General features: G+C 41.1%; 1 protein-coding gene across 1 annotated transcript in view; it reads right to left on the bottom strand.

The window, feature by feature from the left end:
• Nucleotides 1-12,985, bottom strand: part of LOC115796401 (NLR family CARD domain-containing protein 3-like) — a gene marked incomplete at its 5' end in the record, with an annotated part of 33,566 nt that extends 20,581 nt beyond the window's left edge. The window contains 5 exons of the mRNA XM_030752806.1: nucleotides 3,116-3,271; nucleotides 3,901-4,074; nucleotides 4,163-5,936; nucleotides 7,450-7,675; nucleotides 12,911-12,985. Of these exons, the coding sequence (XP_030608666.1) occupies nucleotides 3,116-3,271; nucleotides 3,901-4,074; nucleotides 4,163-5,936; nucleotides 7,450-7,675; nucleotides 12,911-12,985 (2,405 nt within the window). The remainder of the gene's footprint in view (nucleotides 1-3,115; nucleotides 3,272-3,900; nucleotides 4,075-4,162; nucleotides 5,937-7,449; nucleotides 7,676-12,910) is intronic.
• Between the last annotated feature and the right edge of the window lie 1,943 nt (nucleotides 12,986-14,928).

Below are 14,928 nucleotides of genomic sequence, written 5' to 3'. Positions count from 1 at the left end.
GGTTCTGTGGGCTGAGCATTTGGCGCTCTCCATGGTACCTCCGTGGTACCAGCGCGGTTCTGTGGGCTGAGCATTTGGCGCTGTCCGTGGTACCAGCGCGGCTCTGTGGGCTGAACATTTGGCGCTGTCCGTGGTACCTCCGTGGTACCAGCGCGGCTCTGTGGGCTGAACATTTGGCGCTCTCCGTGGCACCAGCTCTGTGGGCTGGTACCATGGAGAGCGCAATTGGTGCTCTCCGTGGTACCAGCGCAGTTCTGTGGGCTGAGCATTTGGCGCTCTCCATGGTACCTCCGTGGTACCAACGGGGTTCTGTGGGCTGAGCATTTGGCGCTGTCCGTGGTACCGGTGCGGATTTGTGGGCTGAGCATTTGGCGCTCTCCGTTGTACCTCCGTGGTACCAGCGTGGTTCTGTGGGCTGAACATTTGGCCCTGTCCGTGGTACCAGCACGTCTCCGTGGGCTGAGCATTTGGCGCTCTCCGTGGTACCAGCGCGGTTCTGTGAAAGGCTTGGCTTTATTTTAAAGCCTAAATGGTGTCTCTAGCTGAAATGCCAACAAATGCTCCAAAGAGCTTAAATCTGGCTGAAAGAGTTTAAGCTGGTGAATGAATGCTCAATGGAAAATTTTTAAAGTTTGGAGTAAAGTGGGACTTGAACCTGCTCTGTCTGCTTCTTGTGCATTGATGGTCCCGTTTTCTACCACTGAGCCAACAGTAGTGTCACACAAGCAATGAGGTTTGCAAGCATACATATTGGAGAGCTCTGCCAAGCTGAATGCTTGTAAATGCGCCAATTGAAAACACCTGCCAGTTGCACTGCTTACCTGCTGAGATGCATGCACTCTTGTCAAATTTGCCTGGGTGCACCTGTCAAATAACTGCTTCTAAGTCAAAAACCGTAGCTCCTATCAAAGTCATTTTTGAACTGTGAGCGTCACAAGGACCTGTTCTAAACAGTGGTGTAATTTTTATTTTCCTGGGCTCAAAAGTGTGGCCGTGGGAGCAGTTTAAAAAAGGTGCTCATTTCTGCTTTGGAGAAAATCAGCTCTCTGAAATTACTATGGAGGTTAATGAAGGAGTTGGAAGGTACTCCCTCTGTTTGAATGCTTACAGTTTAAAAAGTGTACATTTGACAGGGTTTAGAGACACATTGTTTGAAAGTAGAGAAGCAGCTCTACATTTTGAGCATAAAATGATGGCTGTAGCGTGAAGAGTGTGGACACAGTGGCAGTTTAAAAATAAATTTTCCACCTGAAATTTTTGAAGTCTCCCACTCTACTATTCAGGCTCCCACTCTAGCAAACGCAATACACAACCATTATAAACTCTGAAACGGCTGAAAAAACTCCTTCAACTTAAACACTCACTGTGCTTAAACCGTAAAAGATTTTGAAACACCAAGTAAAAGCTGAATAGCTGAAAGGCTTGGGTTCATTTTAAAGCTTAAATGGTTTTTCTAGCTGAAAGTATGCTGAAGTTATTAGCTTTTAAAGCCTGAAAGGATTTGAAACTTCCCCATTCATTTTGAATTGTAAAAAGGAAGATTATAAAAAGTTCAATATCTTAAAAAGTATAAAGGTTACAAAAAAGAAAAGTAATAGCATACATCTCCAGAACAAGCTGAACGTTTTGATACCAGAACGGTGTCTGTAGGCCAAACGCTGCTTGAGTTTTTAGCAACCGAAGGTTTTTGGAGTACAAGAACAATACTGTGAATGCTTTGCAGCATTCACAGTAATAAAGAATGCAGATCATGTTGGGAAAATGAAGCCATCATGACAGATCTGTCCAGGAGGAGCTGGAAAATGAGCCTGAACTAATCTGGGCCTCATGTCTGGATCTGTGATCCTGATCTGTTCTGGATCCTCCTGCTGTGGAAGTGGACTCACGTTATGATCCCTTTAAATCCATTTAGTTCAGTTTTCAAGTCTTAGAATCATTTCAACCTCATCTTCACTCAAATATTCACATCATCTCCAAGATCCAGACATTTTTCCATCACTGTGACCTTTTACAACACCATCAATGATTGTTCATTGATCAGTGTGTTCTGCATCTAAAGCTTCATACAGATGAGTTTGATTTAAAAAGTGATGCTGCAGTAACTACAGAAAATGATTCAGAGGAATCTGACAGCTACATCACTGCGTACAGAGTCACAGAGTTAGAAAGATGGAGTTTATTGTCATGTCCTGGGCCGTTTGCCCAGCGTTTTGTGTTTGGTTCATGTTTTCCGAGTCTGTCTTCCCAGCATGTTTTGATCCTTGTTCCCTTTGTCCCTGTCTTCCCCTGTATTTTAAGGTCTGCGTCTCTGTCCTGAGTCTGTGTGCCAGTTCCCCATGTTCAGTCATCATGTACCTTGGTTTGTTACTTCCTGTGTTATTTTGGCAGTCTAGTTTCCCTGTGCTTTGTGTTTAGCTTTACTTCCCCTGTGTAATTAGTTTCATTTGCCTCACCTGTTGTTCCCTGCTGTTTTCTCTTGCCCTGATTACCCAGTGTGTATTTAAGCCCTCTGTTTCTATCTGTTCTTTGTCGCGTTGTTGATGTTTTGTGCCCGCATGTTCCAGTGTTCCCTGTGTTTTCCCTTCGTCACCCCTCTGTAGGATTTTGGTATTCATTCTCCTCCCAGCCTTAATAAACCTCTTTTAAGTTATATTTACCTCTGGGGTCCTCCGTGTTTGCCCTTCCTCGCCCGTTTCCTCCCCGGTCATGACATTTATTCTGAGGTGATTATAAACCTTTCACAATCACTGCCTCACAATCTTTAACTGACTGATTAAGTGATTCAACCTTCTTGACGGGAAAAAAAATTTTTCCCAGAGGTCATCTGTACAAACTTTGAGATTTCACAATAAACATTTTAAAGAGCGTTTCTGTAATCACTGTCCAAAGCAGGAGCATGGCAGTGCTGCTCAGTAGGTGGCTGCCATAAAACAAAACTATTAAATGTTTTTACAGAGCAAGTTTAACAGTGTTGCCCCAAGAAATATTGTGCACGATCTCTGTACAGAGATTCAATTTATCTGTGATTTGAACACTCACAGGATCAGAGTGAAGAACAGAAATAAGCTCCTCCTCTATCAGACACTGTCTGTGGCTGCAACAGGCCTCTCCATACCTGAGAGTTTCCAGTCTCAGCTGCTCCAGCAGCTTCACTCCTGCCTCTCCTGGATGGTTGTAGCTCAGGTCCAGCTCTCTCAGATGGGAGGGGTTGGAGCTCAAAGCTGAGACCAGAGACTTACAACCTTCTTCTGTGATCAGGCAGCCTGAGAGCCTGCAGACACAGGACATGTTTTTAAATAAAAGTCATGCAGTTGACTAGACATAACAAAACACTCTCTGTACATTCTTTCGTTTATATCCTTTTATTTTTTCTTTTATACCAAAAACTAGTTGCAGTGTCTTTAATGCATAAAGTTTTGTGATTACAGATACAACTGAAAAAACCTTCATCAAGCAGACGTGAACCTGGTGGGAGCATCCTCTAGTTTTGTAGGTATTTGGTCATAAAGTCATTCAGACTACGATGTTGACAAGATGATAACTAATTTAGATAAAGTATTTTATTTCAGTGCAAGAAATTATGAACATCTGAAGTAAATTTGATCCATCTAAACCATCTAAACTGTATTTCAGGTTATAATATTTCAGTGTAGCGCGTAAAAAGAAATTATCTTCTGAGGCTAAATATTTTTAAATGTGTGAAACTGTGAAGTTTTTTTTCTAAATGAAAGGAAAAAAAATGTCTGACAGCTTCTCAGTGTTTTCACAGAAATTATAATGTACACTGAATTCACTGAAGGCTCTATCTTTACAGAAATGTAAATTTTAATAATACATGCTTTGACAAATCGCAAAACAGATTTTAAATGATCACAATTAGAACATGTTAAGGCTCCTGACCTGAGTGTTTCCAGTTTACATTGTTGACTGTCCAGTCCAGAACACAAAGCTTTCACTCCTGAGTCCTTCACCTCATTGTTACTCAGGTCCAGCTCTGTCAGACTAGAGGACTGGGAGCTGAGAACTGAGGACAGAGTTTCACAGCTTCTCTCTGAGAGGTTACAGCCAGTCAATCTGATGAAACAATAAAATAAGTTATATTTTTCTTTTATACTGAAAAGGTTGTAGTGTATTTAATGCAAAACGCTTTATTATAACTCACAGAGCTTTGTTGGAGGCTTTGACCACTGGCAGCAGCCTCAGCAGAGCCTCCTCTGAAGCAGAGTATTTCTTCAGGGCAAACACATCCAGATCTTCTTCTGATGACAGTAAGATGAAGACCAGAGCTGACCACTGAGAAGGAGACAGTTTATCTGTGGAGAGACTTCCTGAACTCAGGGACTTTTGGATCTCCTCCACTAGAGAATGATCATTCAGTTCATTTAGACAGTGGAACAGGTTGATGCTTTTCTCTGCAGACAGATTCTCATTGAGCTTCTTCTTGATGTACTGGGCTGTTTCCTGATTGGTCTGTGAGCTACTTCCTGTCTTGGTCAGAAGACCTCGTAGGAGAGTCTGATTGGTCTGCAGTGAAAGACCCAGGAGGAAGCGGAGAAACAAGTCCAGGTGTCCATTTGGACTCTGTAAGGCCTTGTTCACAGCACTCTGGTAGAGGTGTTGCTCTGTCTGCGAGGTTGATTTTTGTTCTTCCAGCAGATTGACTCCAGAGTTGACGAAGGTCAGATGGACATGAAGAGCAGCCAGAAACTCCTGAACACTCAGATGGATGAAGCCGAACACCTTGTCCTGGTACAGCCCTCTCTCCTCTATAAAGATCTGTGTGAACACTCCTGAGTACACTGAGGCTGCTCTGATATCGATGCCACACTCTGTCAGGTCTGATTCATAGAAGATCAGGTTTCCTTTCTGCAGCTCCTCAAAAGCCAGTTTTCCCAGAGACTCAATCATCTTCCTGCTCTCTGGACTCCAGTGTGGATCTGTCTCAGCTCCTCCATCATACTTGACCTTCTTCACTTTGGCCTGAACCACCAGGAAGTGGATGTACATCTCAGTCAGGGTCTTGGGCAGCTCTCCTCCCTCTCTGGTTTTCAGCACATCCTCCAGAACTGTAGCAGTGATCCAGCAGAAGACTGGGATGTGGCACATGATGTGGAGGCTTCGTGATGTCTTGATGTGGGTGAAAATTTTGCTAGCTAGCCTCTTGTCTCTGAATCTCTTCCTGAAGTACTCCTCCTTCTGTGGGTCAGTGAACCCTCTGACCTCTGTCACCATGTCAACAGACTGAGCAGGGACCTGATTGGCTGCTGCAGGTCGTGTGGTTATCCAGACATGAGCAGAGGGAAGCAGGTTCCCGCTGATGAGGTTTGTCAGCAGCACATCCACTGAGGTGGACTCTGTAACATCAGCCAGGATCTCAGTGTTGTGGAAGTCCAGAGGAAGTCGGCACTCATCCAGACCATCAAAGATGAACACAACCTGGAAGTCTTCAAAGCTGCAGATTCCTGCTTCTTTGGTTTCAGTAAAGAAGTGATGAACAAGTTCCACCAAGCTGAACTTTTTCTCTTTCAGCACATTCAGCTCTCTGAAAGTGAATGGAAACATGAACTGGATGTCCTGGTTGGCTTTGTCTTCAGCCCAGTCCAGAGTGAACTTCTGTGTTAAGACTGTTTTCCCAATGCCAGCCACTCCCTTTGTCAGCACTGTTCTGATTGGTTCATCTCTTCCAGGTGAGCCTTTAAAGATGTCTTCTTGTCTGATTGTTGTTTCTGGTCTGTCTGGTTTCCTGGATGCTGTTTCAATCTGTCTGACCTCATGTTCATCATTGACCACTGCAGCCCCTCCCTCTGTGATGTAGAGCTCTGTGTAGATCTGATTCAGAAGGGTTGGGTTTCCTGCTTTAGCGATCCCCTCAAACACACACTGGAACTTCTTCTTCAGAGCAGATTTATGTTTGCGCTGACATGTGACAGGAAATTCTTAAAAAAAAAAAAAAAAAAAAAATATATATATATATATATATATATATATATATATATATATATATATATATATAATATACACTTAACTTTGACTGTACTGAAACAACTTCTTTTAATCTGGACGAGATTGCTCTGTATGACTATTTAAAACATTAGGAAGAGGACGTGCTTCATGGCTGTATCGCTGATAGAAATCTGGGTCATGAAAATGCAGCTTGGCCAAGAACAAATGACGAAGGCCAACTCACAGCACCCAGAATCTGTTTATGTTTAGATAAGTGGCAGCATAAAGATGTTATGGTTAGAGATCTACTTTGGCTCAGAGGCGGTGTTAATTTCGTTGACGAAATATTTTCATCATAGTTTTCATCAACGACCCTTTTTTTCATGATGATAACTAAATAAAAACTACTTAAAATGATAAAAACAATAACGAAATTAATTAACACTTTTGTCAACGAATGAAAACGAGACGAAAATGCTTGGCGGGGACGAAATCCAATCAGAACTTATTTAATTTTGTGACCGGGCGGGACAAGTTAGGAAAACATCCAATCAAACGCAAATGCACAAATTTGCTCTAAACCCGGGAAGGACAAACTAGCCTGTGATTCGTCTTTATTTCCAATAGAACTAAGTTATGTAAGCAATGTCAGCAGGGAGAAAGAGAAGAGCCGATGTGTGGACACATTTGTCCTTTGATGTTGTGACAAACAAAACGATGTGTAAACCATGTGGGGCGACTATCTCGGGTAAAAACACGACAAATCTTAAACGACATCTGCAAACCAGTCACCCAGATCTCCATGCAAAGGTCAGCATTTTAATGTCTTGCAGGGTAAAGTGTTTTTCCCAGTTTAGCGTTTGTGTTTAGAGAAAATCTCCACACCGCGGTGGATTAGCCTTTCCTAATCTTAGTCCTGAACACTGCCCTGTACCTTTCAGAGCGTCCTGCTGTAAAACGCTCGGATTATCTCAGTAAGGTGGTGTTAAGGATCAGGTGTGTGGGAAGCAGGTGAAACGCTAATGTTAATATTATTAATAATATTGCATAACTTTAAAAAAAAAAAAGTATTTTGTGTAAGTGTGTATAATGACTAATTCAAGGGAACTGAAGAAAAAGCATTTAGATTTTAAACCCTTTATATTTTAGTCGACTAATTCGACTGTAGATTTAGTCGACTATATTCTTAAAATAATTTTGACTAAAAGTCGACTAAAACTAAATTACATTTTCGTCAAAAGACTATAACTAAAACGAAATCAAAATTCACACTGCTCAGAGGGAGAGCGAGTGCGCACACAGGCCTGTCTCTTCCTCTGAGTCTCCACATGCATGTGTGAAATCTTCTGATTCTTGAATATATTAAATGTCTTACTTTTTTAACTAAAGTGTTTCAGGTGTCTTCCTTCACAAACAGGCCTGTGACCTGTCACTAATGTGTTGGTCCATCTCTTGAGACGTTAGTAAATATTTTATTTTTGCAGCAGCTTAAAGAAATCCTCTTACTGCTCTGCAGACGGTCAGCCAGCTCTTCCTGCTTCATTCTCCTCAGGAAGTGCAGTGTGATCTTCACAAAAGCCTTTCTGCTTCTCTTCTGCTCTTTATCCTCACCCTCCAAGGCCGTGTCACCCTCCCCATGACTCTCTAAGCATTCTGGGTAATCTGGACTCAGAACCTTCTGGATCTTCTTCAGTTCATTTTTCACAAAAGTGATGATGTTGTCCTCCAGCAGCTGGAACAGAAAACTATATGAACGACCCAATCAGACTGAATCATAGAGCCAAACATCAGATCACAATGAGAATCTACTGGTCTACATCAAAGATGTTTCTGAAATAAATGCAGTCAAACTTCACTCATTTTAGGCTACTGAGATTAAAAATGATGCTGAGTTGTTGGATGGTTCTAGTCTCCATGATATGCTTTAAGGTCTGTTTTAAAACCAAAACTTCTTCATTGAAACCAGAAACACTAAAACTTTCAGATCTTATGATATTATCTCTGTTTGACCTTTGACCTTTAATCTGACCTTGGATTTGACTTTCCAACTACAGAGTCGCCCCTCATTATATCACAGTTCACTTATTGCAGGTTCGCTGTACCGTGTTTTTTTTTTTTTTAAATATATCTAATTCTGACTTAGAGAGTTTTTGCTATGTTGCCGGATTTTGCAGTATATAGGTATTTATATAACCCCCCATAACTATGTGCATCAATTGGACAAAGAGATCTTTAGCAGAAATAGAAGTATGTCCAAGGGCGACGATACTGCACCACCTGATAAAGTGGTGCCTTCAGAAGAGCTGTAATGCTCTTCTTGGCTGTGTAGTACTGCACATTCATCTCATCACCATCAGTACTGCACAGCCACATAATTCATCATCTTCTTCATTCAAGTTGTAGAAAGAGAGTGGGAAAGGTTTATAGGAGTGTGGGAAGGCTTTATAAAGCCTTAAAACATATAAAAATAATAAAATAATTATAACGCTGCTATTTGGATTTTCACCTACCATGATGGTCTCTGGAATGCAACCCCCTCAATAAGTGAGGGACCACTGTAGTAGAAAATTTGAAATGCTGCAACGTAAAATTACTCAGAAAATATGCCCAATTGACACCCACAATGTCCCTACTTGGTCGCACAATGTATCCAAACCTTCCATCACCTATCCAGTAGACCAACCCCATGGAGTAGAAATAAATAGATAAATAAATCTTGGACACTGTAACCAATCTGATATTGTAAATGTCACAGCTTACATTTTCTCTGTGAATGCCAAACTAATGCCAAAAGTCCTCATTGTCGGGGATTCAGCAGTAAAAGGTATTGATCGTCTCTGTAACACGAAGAAAACAAAGGTACTCTGTTTCTCTAATGACACTGTGTTGGATGTTACAGAGAAAATAGTCCCACAAACCACTGATCATCCAAGCACTGAAAATCTTATCATTCACATTGGAGCTAATGACCTGGCCAAGAAGAAATCTGAAATTCTGAAAAAGGACTTTAGCCATCTTCTAAGCACAACTGGAAATCTGAAAATGAATATGTTTATCAGTGGACCAATACCAAAAGTTGGATGTGGAGATGAGAATTACAGCAGACTGCTTATGATTAATAGATGGCTTATTAAAGAATGCTCCTCTGTGAACTTTATTGACAATCACACGATTTTCTGGGAGCACTACCATCTTTTCAGACAACATGGATTATGCCTAAACAAAGAGGGACAAAAGCTCTTCATTGCTAACATCTTCAATGCTGTTAACAACACAAGGCCATCTCCCCCAATGCAGGACAATGTAAACAACGACACCACTGCAGAAGGACAAGCAGGATCACACTGTTTCAAAACAAACCGATAACCAGCCACCCCACAGGACTCCAGCTGGAAATATCTTATCAACACCAACTGGGAAACAAGACTGCTCAACAGTGGAACTCCAGGACAGCCCTGGAACACAGAATAGCTCACTAGAACCCATATTTCTTAAATTTTCAGAGAAAATGGTTCCCAAAAAGCATGCCTTCTGAGTCCCAAACCTCCTGACTCTGGCCTATCAAAATTATCAGATCAACTTCGACTCTGTCTTTCTGATGTCTGAAACAGGGGTCCAGACATTAATAAACATCTGACTACCCAGAAAGCGTCTGGCCCCCTGGTGGTAAGATATAGGAGCATCCCTGTCAGAATTACTAATAGAAAAACAGCAAGGAAATCCAATGGCCTAAAATCTAATCTCAGATTAATCCCCTGCCTTAAGCAACCTCAAGCTGTAGAACTATCCACCCCCATGACACTTAAACTGGCCCTGTTAAATATAAGATCACTATCAACAAAGGGACTTTTAGTTAATGATTTCATTACTGAGAATAATATATGTTTCTCACAGAAACATGGTTACATGACAACAATAAAACACCTGTACTCATTGAATCAGCAGCCCCTAATTACAGTTTTTTAAATGAAAATAGAAAGAACAAGAGGGGTGGAGGGGTTGCAGGAATTTTTCAGGACTCACTAAACTGTAAAAAGGTTTCCCTGGGCAACTTTGACTCTTTCGAATATTTGGGAATTGAGGTAAAAGGCCACAAACGAACTCTGACACGAACCCTATACAAAACCCCAAAATATGAGGCAAATTTTTTCAATTACTTCAGTGAACTTCTATCTATGATAAGCACTGAATATGATTATTTAACAATTATGGGAGACTTTAACATCCATGTTGACAGCACAATAGACAAAGAGGCAAAAAGCTGAATGATGTACTTCAGATCTTTGGTTTGACTCAACATGTTAAACAGCCAACACATAATTTAGGACACACTCTAGATTTGATTATTAGCAAGGATGTAAATATCTCCAAGGTTTCTGTTATTGATGTCATCCTGTCTGATCATTTTCCTGTTGTTTTTGAAAGTACAATCTATGTTGACTTGCTTAGAAAAACAGATGTTATCACAAAAATCTTGTTTACAGACAGCACAGCTGAAACTTTTAGTCAACTATACTCCTCTACTTCACTTCCATGCTGTAAACCAGTAGAGGAACTGCTATATAACTTATTCTCCAAAATCTCAGATATAACAGATTCCATTGCTCCTGTTAAAGTGAAAATTGTGTCTGGTAGAAAGAAATCCCCATACAGTAGATAAATGCTCCACTTGTAAGAATAGAAAAAAGCCTTTGTTGAAAGGCTGAACGTAAATGGCGTAAAACTCAACTTCATGTTGACTATGAAATATACAAAGAAAGGCTGTGAAGCTATCACACCTCGTTAAAACATGCAAGGGAAACATTTTTTGTGGAAATCATAAACAAAAACATTAACAACACTCGTGGCCTGTGTGCCACAGTTGACAGGTTGACAAAACCACCTGTGACTTTACCACCTGAACTCCACTCTGCCAAGGCCTGCAATGAATTTGCCAACTTTTTTACAGAGAAAATTACAAAAAGTAGAGGGTTAATCTGCTCATCCACACCAACCCCAATAACGATGCTATGCCCAAACATAACTAAGGCAGAGAAAAATGGCTGTTTGGTCGTTGTGGTGCGGGTGGCGCAGGTTTGCGTCCCGGCCCGTTGCCAATTTGCCCGCGTGTCTTCCCCTGTATCTTTCGACCCCATTTCCTGTCTCTCTCTCTCCACTGTCACAAAAAGCCGCTGTGGCCAAAAATCCAAAAAAAAAAAAAAAAAGCAAAAAAATAAATAAGTAAATAATAAGAACAATCTGGATAAATCACTATTGCAAAATTACAGACCAATATCTAACCTTCCATTCATGAGCAAAATTACTGAAAAAGCTGTATTTCAACAGTTAAATAGCTTCTTAACAATAACAAACTGCTTTGATGTTTTTCAGTCCGGTTTCTGATCTCACCACAGCACTGAGACTGCCCTCGTCAAAGTGTTCAACGATATCCACATAAATACAGACTGTGGAAGAACCACAGTGCTGGTTCTACTGGACCTTAGCGCAGCATTTAACACTGTTGACCATGATATATCACTAAAGCGACTGGAGAACTGGGTCGGACTCTCAGACACAGTATTTAACTGGTTCAAATCCTACCTAATGAACAGGAACTTCTTTGTGTCAATAGGCAACTTCTTTTCAGAGCGGACAGGCGTCACATGTGGAGTACCCCAAAGATCAATCCTGGGACCCCTTCTATTTAATATCTACATGCTCCCACTAGCTCAGATTATAACAAGTAATCAGATTAGTTACCATAACTATGCAGATGATACACAGCTCTATATCATCTTATCACCAGGTGACTCAGAACCTATCCAAGCACTGAACAGATGCTTAGAACAAATCAATTTGTGGATGTGTCAAAACTTTCTTCAGCTGAACATAAACAAAACTGAAGTTATTATCTTTGGACCTAAAGTGGAACGATCAAGAATCAGCGCGCAGCTTCAGCTACTACATTTAGAAACCTGTGAACAGGCCCAAAATCTGGTGTAGTAATGGACTCAGACCTGAACCTTCAGAGACACATAAAACAGTTACAAAGTCTGCTTTCTACCACCTGAAGAACATTTATAGAATTAAAGGATTAATGTCTCAACACGATCTAGAGAAACTCATCCATGCATTTATCTTTAGTCACACTGATTATTGCAACAGTATCTTCACAGGTCTGCCAAAAAAAATCGATCAGACAGCTGCAGCTAATCCAAAATGCTGCTGCTCATGTTCTCACCAAGACTAGAAAAATAGTGCACATCACCCTGGTTTTAAAGTCCTTACACTGGCTACCTGTAGTGCAGAGAATAGACTTTAAAATACTTGTATTGGTTTATAAATCGCTGAATGGTTTAGCACCACAATACTTTAAAGACTTACTATCCTCATATCAACCTTCTGGAACACTCAGGTCTTCTGGTTCCAGTCTACTTTGTATCCCCAGAACCAGAACCAAACATGGAGAAGCAGCTTTCAGTTTTTAGGCACCTTTAATCTGGAACAAACTCCCAGAAAACTGCAAAATTACAACCGAAACACTAAATTCCTTTAAATCAAGACTGAAAACCCACCTGTTTAGAGCTGCCTTTGATTAGTACTCCACAAACAAACCTGGGTGAAAGCTGCTCTAAACAAAATATCTTTTAACACATTGACGATCTCCCTATGATTATCATGTGTATCTGCTTGATGGTTTAATGATTTTGTGTGAGGATTCTGATGTTTTGACAATTTATTGTGTAATTGATTGATTGATGCTTTTAATGATTTTACTGCACATTTGTTTGATGTTCTTATGATGTAAAGCACTTTGAACTGCCTTGTTGCTGAAATGTGCTATAAATATAAATTTTTACTTTACTTACTTAATGAAGCAGACATCTTTGGTAACAATGTTGAGCAGTGCAATCCACTGGTGTACAAAGTGCAGCATGGAGATGACTGAAAGAACAGATGTAACAGTAGTTGTTGTACATGTACAAACCATAAATATGGAGTCCAGCTGTGTTTGATGCTGCTGGGCAGACTGACCACTGGGAACCTCTGAGCTCTCCTGATCCACTCTGTGAAGGAATCATGAAGAATTAGCTCTCATCCACACAGGGACCAACACAAGCTCAAAGTCCATGAAGTGATGTTTGGATGAAGAGTGAAGCAGATGACTCCCTGTAGCAGCAAAGCTTTACTAGCCCTCAGTGATCCCACTGAGAATCTACAGCTCAGTCTGCAGCTGTTCACAGCTTTCAGCTCACTGTGGTTTAGTCCTAACAGCTCTCACCAACTCCTTCACAAAGATTTCCTTTCAGCTGAAGTGCCCTGGAGTAAGACAGTCTCTCTCTCTGTGCTTTCACTGCTGAGCTCCCAGTTCTCAACAACTTCCTCTGAGTCACTAAAACACTATAGATCGAATGCACTGTGTGAAATGATTTGCTTTGGAAGTAGCACTGATCAATTCGAGCTCTGCTTCCTTTCAACAAATGCCTGCTACTCTTTGGAAATGTCTTTAGGAGACTCAGCATTTCCTTCCATCAATCTGTTTATTAGCTGAAAGATAATCAGTGTGATCTTTTCTATCTCTGCGTATTAGAGGAACTAATACATGCTTCTACATTTAGAAGGCCTGACTGCAGTATTCTGCTCTCTGTTCTACCTACAAATGTTAGAAATAGAAACTAGAACTGATTCAGAACTGCATCCAGAATGCTTACGAGGACCAGAAGGAGAGAAATGGTTCCACCTATTTGAAGTCCCTACACTGACTGCCTGACAGTTACTGATTTGAAAATCACTCCACTGTTTTTACTGTTTGAAGCCTTCATGCTCACATGGAAGCAACGTATGAACCATTACAGCCCCTCAGACATGTGAGGATAGAACAATGATCCATAAACCTTCATGAAGACAAACGTGTCACCAGGACATCAAATACAGACTCACAAAGGTGTCTCCTGTGTTTGAAGCACAGCTCAAAGGAGCCCCCTGCTGGAGCAGCTGCAGTCCTACAGACACTCAGCCTCTTCACTACACAAACACCTCCTACAACATCCATTCTTTACACTCTGACTGCTGTGTTTGTGCAACAAACTCCAACACACACCGCTTCAGATATGAACACAGAAATGTGTGTGAAAAAGAGCTGAGCTGACATTAAACATGATGGAGAATTTATTCAGAAACACTGAGTCAGGAACAACATTTAGACACACATTACCTCTCTGCAGGAGGAGGAACACCTGATTTAAAGTCAATAGGATCATCCTTTGACACGTCGCTCTTTAAGGACACACAGCTGGGTTCAGGTTCAGGTTCAGGTTCAGGTTGGTTCCTGTGAATAATGATGCAGCAGTGATGTGAGTGCTGAGCTGTGACATGGAGAAGAGTCATGGACAGTTAGAGATGGTCATCTCACCTCTGAGCTTTGGTCTGGCTCTCATGTTCCCCACACAGAGTGGTTTTAGAGGGAGGGACTCCCTCCTCTCTGTCCTCACACTGATCCATGCTGCTGAATTCACATCAGCTCACACACACTTTCTACCTTCACCTGCAGAGGAAACACACATCATTCACGTGCACATCAACTGAAATCCTCCTTTCATCATTTCCAAATATCAGCTGCTTCTTTCCTGCTTCATCTCAGTGTCAGTCAGACTGCAGTGTGAGGATGAACATTTTCCAACAGTTCAGCTCATCACTGTTCAAAATAGGATCATCTTTGTTAAAAGTCTGAGAGAACTGGACATCACAGATCACTCAAACATGATTATGGATATCAAACTTTGAGCTTGTAACTGGATGAAGTAACTGCAGAATAAGGGAAGTACTAAAATACAGCAGAAGTACTTCAAGACAGTCCTGAAGGAAAATACTGCAGTAATGTTGAGCACTTTAAGTTACTGTCATGTTGGACGGTGTGACAGACAGAGATGGACACAGATGCAGGACTCCAGAAACAGACATAACTTAAAAGATGTTTATTGTGTAACAAAAACCAAAATCTTTGTG

This window comes from Archocentrus centrarchus, chromosome 2, assembly GCF_007364275.1.
Source record: "Archocentrus centrarchus isolate MPI-CPG fArcCen1 chromosome 2, fArcCen1, whole genome shotgun sequence".
Lineage (NCBI taxonomy): Eukaryota > Metazoa > Chordata > Actinopteri > Cichliformes > Cichlidae > Archocentrus > Archocentrus centrarchus.
Note: the sequence above shows the minus strand (reverse complement) of the source record. Positions and strands in the feature narration are given on the sequence as shown.